Genomic DNA, 14124 nt, shown 5'->3' with positions numbered 1-14124 from the left:
CCTTGGGTTTAATGCGATTAATGCTGGTGAATTGGTAGAGAAAGTCTCGAGGTTTAAATCGTTTTCGAGATTTCGCTATATGTTCTTGAACTGTTTCTGTAATTCGGCATCGATCTGATCTACTCTCAACTTCTGGCACTTCACCAAAAAGCCTGCGGCTGCCAAAGTGCTCTTCAAGTCTCTGGTATTGTCTCTTACAGGCTTTCCTTCTTCAGGTACGACTCTGTCTTTCTCGATCTTGATACCTTCACCACACTTGATCCAGACCTTACCGTTGATTCCAACGGCAATTTCAAATTTGCACTTGGACGCCAATTTCTCCAAGAAAATACTGTTGGCATTGAACAAAAGTTCACGAGCAAAATTCAAATTTACTTCGAAAATGTATCCAGATTCATCAAGCAACCCAAATCCACCTTCTTTACCGGTAGTTGGATCAATACACTCTAATTCGGTTTCTATTTCAGGAATGGCCTCAGAGACTCGGGCATATACTGCCTGACCAATCTTGAGGTTGGGTCTGTTCTTTTTCGTTGCATTTGGGAAAGCCATCATTGAGAGTAGAACCGCAGGAGAAAAGTCTTGCAACTGAACTTTGTATGATTCTCCTATGACTCCAGTCACAATGCCAATAACAAAGTCATTTGTTTGGGGGGTGTATCTCTTAGAGTTTGACTCGATGTAGACAAGCTGATTCGTTCCTGCCTTGCTTTTTTGAATGTTTATGAGTCCAGCATTGGTAGGCAATATGCTCTGCGTTTGAGGATTCTTGTAGATTCCTGGTCCAATAGTGGTCTTGATAGAAGAATCGGTATCAATGGGAAGAAAGTCTCCCGGTATTATCAAGTCGCCTGACATCTCTGTGACTCTTGTTGTGGTCCTATCCAATGGAAAACAAATGTGAAAGGTTCAAGATGCTGTAGAATTAATACTTTGAGTATATATCTTTCAAGATGGATGTCTCACTCTCTGTATAGCCATCACCTTTTTTCCAAAATGCGACATTTGCACGACATTGTGCAAGTTTATTTTACAACTCTCGCATTCTATAAATGTTGTATTCTAACATTTTACATTTATATTCTGCAATCTATGTTCTATTGATTGGTTTTATGCAATTACTATGAGTATCTAATGTAGACTGCTGAGAATAATCGTTTTATCTTCAAAATACTCTCTCAAGATTTTCCCATCGATCTGGACACTCGATTCGGAATTTTCACTAATTGGTCTATAATCCTGTAACAAAAGTAGTGTTTCGTAGTCAAAGTGTAGTATGGAGCCTTCATTGAAGAAGTCAAGAGTTTCAATATTTCTCGTGTACATTTTCTGTACCATTGTGTCGTCAGTTCGGGTGAATGTGGAGTTTTCCAGCTCGCTTCTTTTAGTGGGGTAATGCTCTGGTCTAATTAATGTCGTGTTGAAACTCTTGATCGGAGTCTCAAATGAATCCTTGACAGATCTCGATGCAAAACGGTCATCTCTCAACTGTTCTGTGAAAGGATTGGACCACGTCAAATGATCTTGGTAGAAATTATGTCTCCTTCTGAAGAAAGAAAATAATCTCAACGAAAAATATATATGCCTCTGTAATAAATTATCAATCCGACGATCAAACAATTTCTGATGGTATGTATTCTCTTTCTGAATTGTTGTAATATTGCGATCAAAAAAGTGACAATTCACTGGCACTTGAAAAGAAATACCAAATAAATACTTGCTTGCAGGGAACACAGAATCTAATGCCGAGGCGATAGAGTAATAGTATAGGTATAACGTTGTGCTCAAATCGTTAATAAATGCACACTCTTCAGGGTATTCAGAATTGCAAATGGGTCTGAAAGTTATAGTTTCTGAAGGAAAATTGCTGAGCCATTTTTTTAACCCTCCAAAAATTACCTCCGGTGGATAAGTAGAGACAAACTTTTCGTTTCTTTTCAGAATCATATGGGGCAAAATCTCCTCCTCCAAATAGGTTAAGAGTGTCTTGTAACGATAACACACTCGATCATAAGATTTGGATAATTCAGGATCCTCGAATTTAATGTTCTGATTCTGGAAAATGAATCCCAACAGTTTGAAATTGTCGTTAAGTTCGTAAAAGAAATGCGGGTTGTATGACGGGATGTTCACACTCAATATGTTAATACGGATATTTTTGAGAAGGAATTTGAATAATGGACTGGGTTCTAAGTTATGGTCATTTGTAAATTTGAAATATATCTGAAAGACTGTGAACGCTCCCCTTGAAGAATTAAAGTATCTATCGCTTTCAAATTTGAACATGAAAGTAACAGCTGTCAAGTAGCTGTAACAGTAGCCGAGCATTGTAGTGTAGTACTCTATTTCTTCAGCATTTTCCTTCGTTGCCTCAATGGAATGAAAATGGCTAATGGCCCTTCTCAACTTTGCAAGAGCCAATGCGTGCGATTCAAGACAACGTAATTCAAATGAAGGAATATAGTTTTGCAACCACTGGTAATGAGAATCATACTGTTTAATGTGCTGGAAATAGGTCAGAATAATCGTGCGTCCTAAACACACAAACGTATTAAATAACACATCAGTATGAGGGCTATTGCTGTTTATGGACATTATGAAGCTGCGGAGGTGGTCGGCGACGCTTTCCATCCCGGTGAATATGTTTATATCTAACTGTAATGGAGCTCTCAATTTGTTCTTATACGGACTAGAACCCCAAACAACTTTGCTTTTGAAGTCCAACTTCGTGAAAGACGTTGGCTGCACAAAGCCTCCCAGTAACATTCTGTTCTCCACGATACTTTGAGGAGAAGAACCTGAATCGTCACTGGTGTCGAAGTCGTTGATGACCCTGAACTCGTTGGAAAAGTTGTTCATCGATAGATTGTTGAACTGGAGTGGAGGGTATGCAAAGGTAGGGATTCTCAACGGCAACTTCATAAGCTCAAACTTGAACTCCAATGCTGTGGCAGAAGTAACTGGTGATACTTTTTTGAACTTGTGTGAGTCTTTATTGGAAGAGGTAGGCAATCTGTAATTCAGGTTAAGCAACTTGTTCTGACTATCTCTGAGTGAATGGGTTAAGCGAATTCGATCGATTTCCTGCTGGTCCAAGCTCAAATACGAGCATGTTTCCTTCTTACCCTTAGCGCAGTTTCCACATATGGGCAAGCTTTCATTACATCTAATTTTCTTCCGTTTACAGTTTAGACATCCAAGCTTTGAGTTTGTGTGCCTTCTTCTGGTAGAGGCCCTTGGAGCCTGGCTCTTGACTTTAGTCATTTGCTGTGAGTTTTCACAATTTTGAATCCAGGGAAATAGGCTCAAATGCTGGTTTTTGCTAACAAATCAACTTATGCAAAAGTTTCAAGCTAAATATTCATCGAAATGGTGGTGAGAAAGTGCAGCGGGGAACTTGGCAACAGTTCCGGTTTCTCTCGGTTGTTTCTAAGTGACTCTGGCAACTTTTAATAGTGAATTATAAACACGGTATCACAGCAAATGAAAAAATTTCTCTCTGAACAGTAAGCAAAAGGAAATATGCCTAAACACACTTTGCCAAAGGCTTGGAATTCGGGGAGGGTAAACGAGATTTATTTACCCGAGATGTAGTGCCAAACTGCATAAAAAGCCGCATGGTCACGTGCGGCATCGATTTCTAAAAAGGGCTGCACATTCGAGACGACATTTGTCGGACATCGGTGCTTATTGGGAAGAAGCTCCGAAAGTACATTTTCATGTCAGGTGTTTCTCTTGACAGTTCCGATCTCCTATTATTTTGGTCGATTTCTCATCTGATTTTGTCGGGCTTTGATCCGGAGAGAAAAGCTGCCTTAAAAGATTTGGATGAAACCTGCAACTGCACAACGTATATAACTATTGAAAGAGAGTATGTCAGCTGTACAGTGAGAAGTTCTGGTATGAGACATTGTCAATTTTTTCTTGACTGTCCTGGATATTTAGATTTTTTCGACGAAGACTTTTTTTTTCTCTTGCGTTCTTTTTGTTCTTGATTATCACGAATAATGCCTGTTTTCAAGAACAAAAATAATTCTTTTCCGAGGGGTTCTTATTGATATAATTCCGATAATTTTGCCTCTTCTTTCCTGCTGGATAGTATACGATAGGTTCTGGTCAAGATTATGGTTTTGCGTAGGTCAAGAAATACTACTATAACTATGATAAAATAATTTTCGTATTATGTGCTGGTAATCTCTAGACTGAGGTAACCATACTGTTTTGTATTCTCTTGTGTTTCCTTTGTATTAGTAATGTTCATTCATTTCAGTTCCTGTTAGACCCAAAAAAGATTCTATTGTCAGTTGTGTCACAAAAAAAAATAGGGCAGATGCCTTAAAGTAGGGTCTATTAAAAAGATACCTGTTGCAGTCTGGGGCAAATGGGATTTTAGAAGGAGTTATGATGTAACTTATCACCACGTCTTTGTATTGCGCTTGCCACACCCCAGCAAGAACAATAGGACTAGAACCGGACGTATTATCTTAAGCTCCATTAGGTAAATTGTGGGTTGCTTCTGAGCTCTGGGATCTGCAGGAAATGGAGATTATTGCCTGGAGCAGGGATAAACTGGCAACAGCCGTTCAAGAGTTCAGAACATGGCGCATGATTACAGTTAGAGCGTCTTGCAACAGTTTATGATTGGTCAGAAACACAGGTATTTAACATTGTCGGCCCACTGATTTGTAGATTTTCTAGTTCATCTGCTTTGTTCCAGGACGATCTGATATCCCTTAATCGTTGTTTCTGTTAAATTAGAAATTTAAAGTATGGGTGCAATTTGGGATATGATCTGATGTGGGAAAATATTTTCTTAAAGGGCCAAGATGGTGGTCTAAGATTCTTGATATTTTATAGCCTTAGGTTCTGTCTGGGTAATTGGTTTGTATATCTACTAGTGTTGTTACAACTAAATATTATATTCATCACATGAAATAGTTTTTGCATGCTCATACATAATGTATCAAAATAAGGTTTCAGCAGCAAGGTACGGAGTCTGATGAAACGATTTTCAGGTTACCTCCATTTTTTTTCACCGAATGCTGAGTTATTCACTGTAAATATGTCATTTTATATATCACTACCTTATTGTAAATTAATTTTCTTGAAAAGGGAACGTAAACTGCTAATCATAATTTTTTCACGGCCTTTTTTTGATAGCTTGCACTCAAGTTAAGACGGAAATTAAAGTACTCTCTCAAAGTACTGAACTTAACATCTCTCTACGTGTCGTTGAAGCAAGAAGTTGTACTCTACTTGAATGTAACTGTTGAATACGCTTGCTATCGCAGGGATTGAGTCGTAGTCCGGGCAGTAGTGATTCATGAACCGATAGGATGCAACCTACGAAAGCTGAAAAATGAAGTTCTACCAACTCTTCTCATTTTTGTAAAAACCATAGGCAATGTATGGCTGGCGCCACATTACCGAACGTATAAAAACGTGCAGCATGAGAGAACATTGCCAGATAACCGTAGAACTGATATCCAGCTATCAAGGCATTTGCAACTAGTGATACGAGCGGATGGTCTCAAAGTGTACTCTACTGTCAAACCAAAAGCCCGTACCAAAACCGCTAATCTCCTTTCTGCGTCACTCTCCTCTTAATTACATTGTTTCACCTAGTTTTAATCACAAAGACCTTTTTTCGACTTACTGCTGCTTACTAACTTTCTGTTCCTGACAGAACATTTGGGCATTAACGAAATCAGTGAATCGCACACCAGATTGATATAACTTGTTACCACCGCAAGCCTCTTAATTCAGTGCCATTTCTTCTTGGTTGACTTGCTTATCTGTAAGCAGATTGTTAATATCAACCAAATCTCCTTCCGCGGTCTTGGCGTACATACTGTCGAATAACTTGTTGTAGTGTAATAAAATGACTACATATCTTTAAAGGATCGAATGCAAGTTTCTGTTCAATGTGCATCCAAATTCCATGAATTACTCTAGGTTTATCGTGGAATAAAACATACTTGAATTCCATTTCATGGCGGTATGGATCTTAAACGAATTGGAATTAAGAAAAATTATTTCAAAAAAAAAAAGAATAATAAAGTGTTCCATTAATTCTGATACTGAAAATTAAGATGCTCCCAATGCGTACCAGCCCTGCAGAAAATCACCTTACTTCTGCACCACAACATCCTATTGAGAATAAAGCAGAACTTCAATACATTTAGTTTAATGCGGTAGTGTCTCCGGTTTTGCCCACGACTTTTGGTTGTGGTCTCATACATGGCTTTACATGTTAGCCTCGCTTATCCATTGTCCATTGATTAAGTGAAGCCGACGATCTTCAGTTACACAATGAGAACTAAGGGATCAGCTAGCCTGACATGTATTGTAGACTAAGCTTACGAACACAAACTCGACCATGTTGCAATTGCACTGGACGGCCACGGTTTGTTCGTCAGCACGAGTCAGCATCCTCGAACTTCCTTCGTGCAAACTTCAACCCAACATTTCGCTTGCCTCTAAGAGTTCTGCTTCAACATCTTTGCTAGAGACGCAGCTGTCACTCCCTCGTAAATCATTTCCTGTTTGCGACCTCTACATATGTAGGAGTCAAGCCGGTGGCCGCCCACAAGGGTCGGACATTGACAGAAAATGACCAGACGTGGATATCGTCAATCTTTTGGGCACCGAGGGGAAACCCTCTGCTCGTGTGTATTGACTAGGTCTCGGAGGAATGTATTTTTGCGTGTATCATTTTCGAATTTATTTAAGAGTAGGCAGATCTACTGATACGAGAATTTTCAGCCTTTATCACTTTTTTCCGGAGAATAAACTTTTGTTGCCTGGCTCATTTTAATTGACAGAAGTAAATCCACTACAACATTTCCAGCGATTGTCCAATTCAATATAGCCTGGTACTATTTCTTTCTCGTTAACTTTTTTCGAGCCTACTAAATTCTTTTCCTAATTCAACTGTCAGGACCGTTTCCTATCGTCACAAGTCTACCCCCCAAAACCCCCCTAATCACACCATATTGTCTTGGTCGTATTTCTTGCATATACTTATTTTTCAGACACCTCTTGACACACAACCTTATGAACGGCAGTAGCTGATACGACTTTCCAACATAAAATGGATGTTTAAATTCTGATATATCTTCTTCGTGTCGTCTTCAAATCTTTCAAGAAAAATAACCAAGAAACACAATTTTAATGCGTTCTCGAGCTCCTGAAGTCAATGAAGCTGACTCCAACATCCATGAGCCAAAGTCCGGTGATCTGGTTTCAAAGTCCAGCCAGATTTCGAACTCCATATTAAATTCTCCATCGAAATCACAAATATCTCACATACCGACACAGCCCGAGCTGGAGTCCATCATGGATCAACCTACGTCCAAGAAAGAGTACAGAAAAATGTTAATGTTCGATGATAGCAATAGCAAAAACAGCGAAAATAGCAATAAAAATGTTGCACAGAATCCAAGATCAAATTTCAACTCCAACTCTTCGACAAGTACTAAACCTGAACCTCCCCTGTCTACGCCTAGTATTGGCCCGTCTCATATGTTTTCTCGTTTCCGAATGAAGACACCGGCGAAACATAACCCTCCTCCTAAAATTTTTCCATCCTCGTCAACATTCAAAGTGGAAAAAGTCACTAGTTGCATTCGTTGTAGGAGATTGAAGAAGAAATGTGATAAAAAATTACCCGAATGTATCAATTGTGAGAAAGTGGGTGAACCCTGTAAATATGTACCGAGGAAGCTGAGAAAGAGAGACTATGATGAAGTTGAAGTAAAGTCACCTATTTCATCTGACAACGATAACTTATCTATGACTGAAAAACCACAAAAGTCTCGAAAATTATCTTCTAGTTCTAGAAGCCCTATAAGTAGTCCAATAGTCATTCCATCCATTCCATCCATTATCCCAAAACAGACTATTTCTAATTCTAAGTCCTGGATGGCAGTGGTAGCCCCTCCTATGCCTATCAATCTCTTCGATTCTAAGCAACCACTGTATGAGCTAAATGTATCTAATTCTTTACCAAAGGATATCTCTCTACCATCCAACCTTCAACCGAATTTTCTATCCAATTGCGTTACGAAATATTTCTCAATGTACCACAGCATGTATCCGTTGATATCGAAATCATTGTTTCTAAGCAAAAGTAAATCTGTTCTCACCGAAAAAGGTATCGAGTCCGATATACTCAGTCCAGAAGACCAATTTGACCTTTACATGATATTGGGCATTGGTTGCAAAACAATTGAAATTTCTTCCAATATTCCATCTGATAATCAAATCTCAGGCATTTTGGTTTCTCGTGCTTTGAAGCTGGCCCCATCCAATTTCGCCAGCAATGATCTAAACACGATTCGCAGTTTATTGTTGGCAGGCCTTTATTCGTTATTGGAAAATTCCGTATGGCCCTCTTGGGAGATAACTGGCCGGTTGATACGTCTTGCTTTTTATCTAGGTCTCCATACCAAAAGATTTCGAAAACTGACAATGGAGCAGCGAGAAACGAGAAATCGCTTATTCTGGAGTATCTACAATTTGGACCGAACGGTATCGGTCTCACTTGGGAAACCTTTAGGAATTAATGATGATGATATATTGGTTCCGTTTCCATCTGAATTAAATTCAGAACCAGAAGATATCGCTTGCACAAACTTGGCCATTCGTATGAGAAAACTCGAAGGCATAATCTACAGCAAGATTCAATCGAAATCAGTTGAACACAGATATAAACTGGATGAAAAGGAAAAAATTCTACAGTCACTTGTTGATGATCTAACTGGATGGCATCAACTTGCATCTGCAATTGGAAAGCACCCAACAGCCTCTGGTTATCATTGGCACGATGCTATGTATCATATCTACTTGACGATAATATTCCAACCTTCTTACCTAAATCCTTATCCTACCAACGAGAACTGGAAAACGGTTACAGAATCTTGTTTGCATGCCATAAAGGGCATGTATGCTCTTGCACGCAGCGAAATGCTCCAATTGATTTGGACCACATTATATCGATTTTTGAACGTCTGCTATACGACTCTATATTGCTTACAGAAGTTGAGACTCAAGCTCTCCGATATCCAAGTGGAAATTGGCTACTGTATCGAGATCTTGCGATTGTTTGCATCCAATTGGGAGGTTTCCCGAAAATGTGCAGATATCTTTATTCAATTGCAAGACACTGTGACGACACCAGACGATACCGGTGGACCCATTCGAGACCAAATGATCAAAACGTTTGCTGAGCTCAACAAAAAGTTTCAGAATGCGGTGCTGGACATCGGTTTAGACTATCCCATTTACAATGAGTTCTACTTGTAGATAGACATGCAAATTTTAATAGGGACGGGCGAGAATTTAGTTATTTAGTATATAGACAATTCTAATGGATAACCGTCGACAAGTAATAGACTATGCCGATTGCAAACTTAATTCCCTGAGTCCAACTGCATTTTTCAGTGCTTTACTTTCTAATTTGGTTTGAGGCGGAGAGAAACAGCAAGAGCTGTAAGGAGAGCTTAAGGCGAAATACTAGTCATGCTTGTGTCTGTAGCGTTCATAGAAGGATTTTCCTGTTTTTAGTGTGTCAGTAGTGAAATTCCAATGGTGACTTTCGGATGTTCCGCACCTTGATAAGATTTATTGTTCATCACTACTTAGAGTCTGCTTCAAATGAAATTACGATTGTGGGAGAGTTGCATTCATAGAGTTGTTTATTTTGTTTGAAATTCAAAGATTTTCAGCTATTTTGTTTGATTGTCGATTTTACGTCTATCTGGATTTTTTTTTCATTATTACCCTCTAGTCGGCTTTCATAAATAGTCAGTAGCAGTATTTAAGTGTTCGTCGCATTAATTAATTTCTCATTGCATTATCAGTACATTTTTCACCTTAATCAGACTGCAATTAATTCAGCCCAAATAACTCAGCACGAGACTGCCCTTCTTGGCTACACCCCTTCGGAGATGCCATTGACTCTACAGAGGACATTTCAACCAGCGATGTTTGACTATGGTAGGGGCAGAATAAATGACCCCAAAAAGTGGAGTGTCTTTGGGCGATGCGGCTCATTACTGCTCCATCGAGTAGTGCATGCAAGTGGAGAATCCACCTTAATGGTGGCCCCACCAGATATCATGATTCTGTCATAGGAGGAGTTTCTCCCATTACAGTTATAATAGATATGATAGTCTTTACTGAAAGTCAAGAACTCTGCAAACATTGGACGTTTTTTCTTTATCTTGAGAAAGTACAATTGCTCCTGAGAAATACACGTGAGAGTCTTCGCCACTAGCATAGTTCCATAGATCCACTAGCTCCATATTCGCATTTCTCCATACTTTAGACGCAGCAGATATCTTAGCGATTAGGCAAATCGGATATTGAATACTGAATTAATATTGGCACTAAAATTGGATTTCTTGGTTCTTTGAGTTTTTGATATAACTCTGGCGATTTTTCTTTTGAAGACTGCCTTGAGTTTACAAGAATTTGATACTGATATTGAATAGAGTTTAGATCTACTATCGAAAGACTACCGAATCACATACAATTCTCTGCTACAATGTCGCATCCCGCAGCTTCCATCAAGTCAATTTTCAGTGGCAGAGTCAACTTAGACACTCCTGAAGGCATGGATCCGTTTGAGTACAACTCCAGCTACAACACCAACGACAACAGCTTTGTAGACGATGACGACAACGACATGAACGGCAGTAATGGCTCTGCAGGAGAGTCGAACAACTTCAACTCAGCCAATAGTAAAGATGAAGACTTCAACGGCCCCACTTTAAGTGACGGTGACGAAATCAAATTCAATCCTGACGACGTCGACGACATGTCGTCCCGCTATAGCCACGACTCGAACTACAGCATAACGTCGAAAAACTTGAGGACTTTGTCAGAATCATTTACCCAGCAGCAGCCGAATACCAACAAAGAATACTTGTCTGCTACAGATGCAAACAACAAGGGTCGTCAGTTTTCAGACACGAATCTCTCACTAGCTTCAACTGCCAGCGATTACCAACAAAACTACACTGATGACCCTTCTGAGACGTTATCCACACCTCCTCCAGACTACTTGCAAGCGGATCCTTTCTCCAGACCCATCTCTCGTAACTCAACGACTTCATGTCTTTCAACCACAGCAACAAAGGACGGCATCGAAGGCAAAAGATTCCATAGACACGGCCCAACCACTTACTCATCAAATATAATAGCCAACATGATTCACTCTCAGCAGATCCAACAAATGAAAGAGAAACAGCTCCAGCAGCAGCGTGAAAAAAATGGCCATATCCAGCTGAACAATAAGAATGAAGAAAACGAAGATGCTGAGAATCTTGAAAATGAGAACAAAGACAATGATATTGATCTTGATAATGATATGGAAAATGATGATCATGAAGAAGACCAAACTACTCCGATTCTTCAAGTTAGTTCACTGCTGTTTCTGAACAATAACTCTCCAACCAGTCCCTCAATCTCCATCACAGCTTCACCTCCTCTGGTGTACAAAAAGGCCAATACCGAAACCAGTTTCACCAGTCAAACTCCTTCACAATCTGTAGTCAACGATGCTTCCGTTCCAGATCCGGATTACAGCGAATATTCGGCACGGACAACCAACGCTCAATTCGATGGAGAGGGTGGTCTTGGTGGCGAACGCAACGAACAATACTTTGAGAAACGTCTTCCTCCAAATTACCATATGCCACCTCCCATCACTTTGAAGGAAAAGATTAACCTCTTGAACACAGACTCGATTTCCGACAGAAAATAGCTGTCCTCTTATTTATTACCATCTCTGAATGCAACTGCTTTCGAACTCTAAACTAACTTTTATATGTTTGCCATTTAATATAAACCTTGGTTCTAACGGTATTATACTCTATTAAATTATACTATTGCGCTACCATATGAAAATTCACGTGACTCATCTCGAATCTTCAGCGATTTCCTTATAGTTGATGAATAATGGAGGATAATAGCATATTCTTCTCTAGAAACAGTAGATATGTTGAGTAGGGTTGTGAGGCAGCGCTCCAGAAGTGCTATTTCTTCTTTCAAACTTCGTGCTCATGCAGCTTTTGCCGAGACCAGAATTGGAGTTGGTATCTCGGTGCAAGCTACCAGACTTCAGTCCACCAAATTGTCTGCTAATCCAGAAGAAATTTACACCAAGATTTCGGATTCAGCAGATCCTAAAAGAAACCAGTTCTTCCAGTATACCTGGGGTTCTTGGTTAGAAAATGACAAGTTGAAGAAATCACATAGAGAAACGAGATTTTCCATTGAAGGTGTCAGCAACTTAGTACAAGAGTTGAATTTGACCAGAAAGGATCCAGCCAACGTAGACTCCAGTGGAGAACCCTTGCTTCAAATCAAGCCAGTCCAACAACTCAAGGATGGAAGTTTTGTATTGACTAACAATTTGTCTAACAAGTTGATTGGTGAAGCCCAGGACAAGGATGCCAAGTTGCTCGTGAAGTCCATTGCGTCTATCCACGAAGGTAAGCATCACAGAATTTATAAGCTTACCCTTTCAACAGGGAAGGATCTTGTTTTGAGAATCCCATACAAGTTGGAGTCTGACTACTCTATTTCTCAAAAGATTAAAAGTGAAGTTGCAACATTGGACTTCCTTTCGTTGAAGCTCGGCTTGAATGTTCCAAAGGTTGTAGCATATGGTGACAACAGATCCAATGCCTTACAAACTCCTTTCATCTTGATGGAGTATATTGAGGGGGACTTGTTGATGAAGAAGTGGAACCCATTGGCTGCTGACTCTGAGGAAACTGACGCTAGTTTGAAGTCTGTCATTCAGCCAATTTCTGACTTCCAGGACAAGATATTGTCTGTTAACTTCAATAAGTTCGGTTCGTTGTATTTCCATGACGATGTTAGTGTCTTGGACCAAGCTGATGTTCCTTACGATGGAGAAGAAAACCCATTGTTGGTCAACAGATGGAGAATTGGACCAAGTATCGAAAGACAATTCGCTAAGAACAAGAACCACTTATCAGAAAAGATTGTCAAGGAGTTTAATGGTCCATGGAAAGCTGATGCTCCGCTTTCTTTGATTACTTCAGTAGCCTCTATCGAATTGGAGAACGCTAAGAACAGACTAGGCTTAGCCCAAGCTGATTCTGCCAGCAAAGTCGAGGATGTAGAAGTCTTGAAGAAGCAAATTGAAACTTTTGAACACTTGCAGGCTATTGGCTCCAAACTTTTCAACTCCAAATCTAAGTCAATCATGAATGTAGAAGAATTGTTCAGACCTAAGTTGTTTGTTCCAGACTTAGACCCATTGAACGTCATTGAAAGTAATGACAAGTCCTACTTTATTGACTTTGAGTATTCGACCATCAAGCCATTCATCTTGACCAGCTATCCCAACTTCGTCGCCTATCATGGCGCCAAGGTGTACAACTTGGAAGAAGACATTCCTGGCTTCACTGAAATGGACGAAGTTGAAAAGCAACAGTATGAATTCATGTACTACAAGACCAGAAATGAAAGATTGTGGGAGTTGGAATTGAACTCCAGAAGACATGACTTGATCGCTGTAGCTTCTCCACATGTCAAGGTATTAAAGTCTCCATACTTACAAGCCTTGGAATTGAAGACCGACAAGGACTATTTGTATGTGGAAGGTGCCATTGTGCAACTTCAAGCCATGTGGGATGCTTATGTTGCAAATGAGTTGTGCGGTTCTTCTTCGTCTGAATTCCCAGTGCAATACACCGAGGAGTTCTTGGACCGTCATCAAACTGACTTGGAAGAATACCAGATCGAAACTGTTTCCAGTCCTTTTGCCGCTACTGGAGGTTGGATTCCACAAGACATGTTTGAAACCTTAAAGGAACAAGGCATCATTGTAGAAACGGAAAACGGAAACTACAAAGTCGAAGCCGAGAAGGCCTTGGAGGAGGAGCCAGAAGAAAAGTAACTCTGAATAAGGGAATCAAACATTTGTATATAACTGAATAAATTGCTGTATTTATTACTCGCCTATTAGTACTACTTCATTACTTTTGTATCTATCCTCTATTGACTTCGTATTCTGCTGTATACTGATTCCTTGTTATTGTACAATGGTTTTCTATTGTACAGAGAAACCGTCCTTTTGTAGTT

The 14124-nt window shown here is 39.7% G+C and overlaps 5 protein-coding genes across 5 annotated transcripts; 3 read left to right on the top strand and 2 right to left on the bottom strand. All coding sequences in view use genetic code 12, as the record gives it.

Annotated features, from left to right (window-relative positions):
* Positions 1 to 75: 75 nt before the first annotated feature.
* On the bottom strand, positions 76 to 858 carry RRP40 (exosome complex component RRP40; the record flags this gene model as incomplete). The annotated part of the gene is made up of 1 exon (XM_001387346.1): positions 76 to 858. One exon carries the CDS (start codon positions 856 to 858, stop codon positions 76 to 78), a length of 783 nt encoding a protein of 260 aa, XP_001387383.1.
* A 273-nt stretch (positions 859 to 1131) lies between these two features.
* On the bottom strand, positions 1132 to 3264 carry PICST_51784 (hypothetical protein; the record flags this gene model as incomplete). Its single annotated transcript, XM_001387345.1, has 1 exon — positions 1132 to 3264. The coding sequence occupies one exon, from the start codon at positions 3262 to 3264 to the stop codon at positions 1132 to 1134; it is 2133 nt and encodes a 710-aa protein (XP_001387382.2).
* Positions 3265 to 7173: 3909 nt separating this feature from the next.
* Positions 7174 to 9306, top strand: STB5 (Rac GTPase-activating protein BCR/ABR; the record flags this gene model as incomplete). Its single annotated transcript, XM_001387754.1, has 1 exon — positions 7174 to 9306. One exon carries the CDS (start codon positions 7174 to 7176, stop codon positions 9304 to 9306), a length of 2133 nt encoding a protein of 710 aa, XP_001387791.2.
* Positions 9307 to 10549: 1243 nt separating this feature from the next.
* On the top strand, positions 10550 to 11770 carry PICST_52416 (hypothetical conserved protein; the record flags this gene model as incomplete). The annotated part of the gene is made up of 5 exons (XM_001387753.1): positions 10550 to 10719; positions 10840 to 11267; positions 11400 to 11426; positions 11484 to 11499; positions 11536 to 11770. 5 exons carry the CDS (start codon positions 10550 to 10552, stop codon positions 11768 to 11770), a joined length of 876 nt encoding a protein of 291 aa, XP_001387790.2.
* Positions 11771 to 12004: 234 nt separating this feature from the next.
* On the top strand, positions 12005 to 13939 carry FMP29 (conserved hypothetical protein, located in mitochondrion; the record flags this gene model as incomplete). The annotated part of the gene is made up of 2 exons (XM_001387752.1): positions 12005 to 12500; positions 12540 to 13939. 2 exons carry the CDS (start codon positions 12005 to 12007, stop codon positions 13937 to 13939), a joined length of 1896 nt encoding a protein of 631 aa, XP_001387789.1.
* Between the last annotated feature and the right edge of the window lie 185 nt (positions 13940 to 14124).

The sequence above is a fragment of the Scheffersomyces stipitis genome, chromosome 1 (assembly GCF_000209165.1).
Source record: "Scheffersomyces stipitis CBS 6054 chromosome 1, whole genome shotgun sequence".
Classification (NCBI taxonomy): Eukaryota; Fungi; Ascomycota; class Pichiomycetes; order Serinales; family Debaryomycetaceae; genus Scheffersomyces; species Scheffersomyces stipitis.
This window is presented reverse-complemented; position numbering and strand designations above follow the sequence as displayed.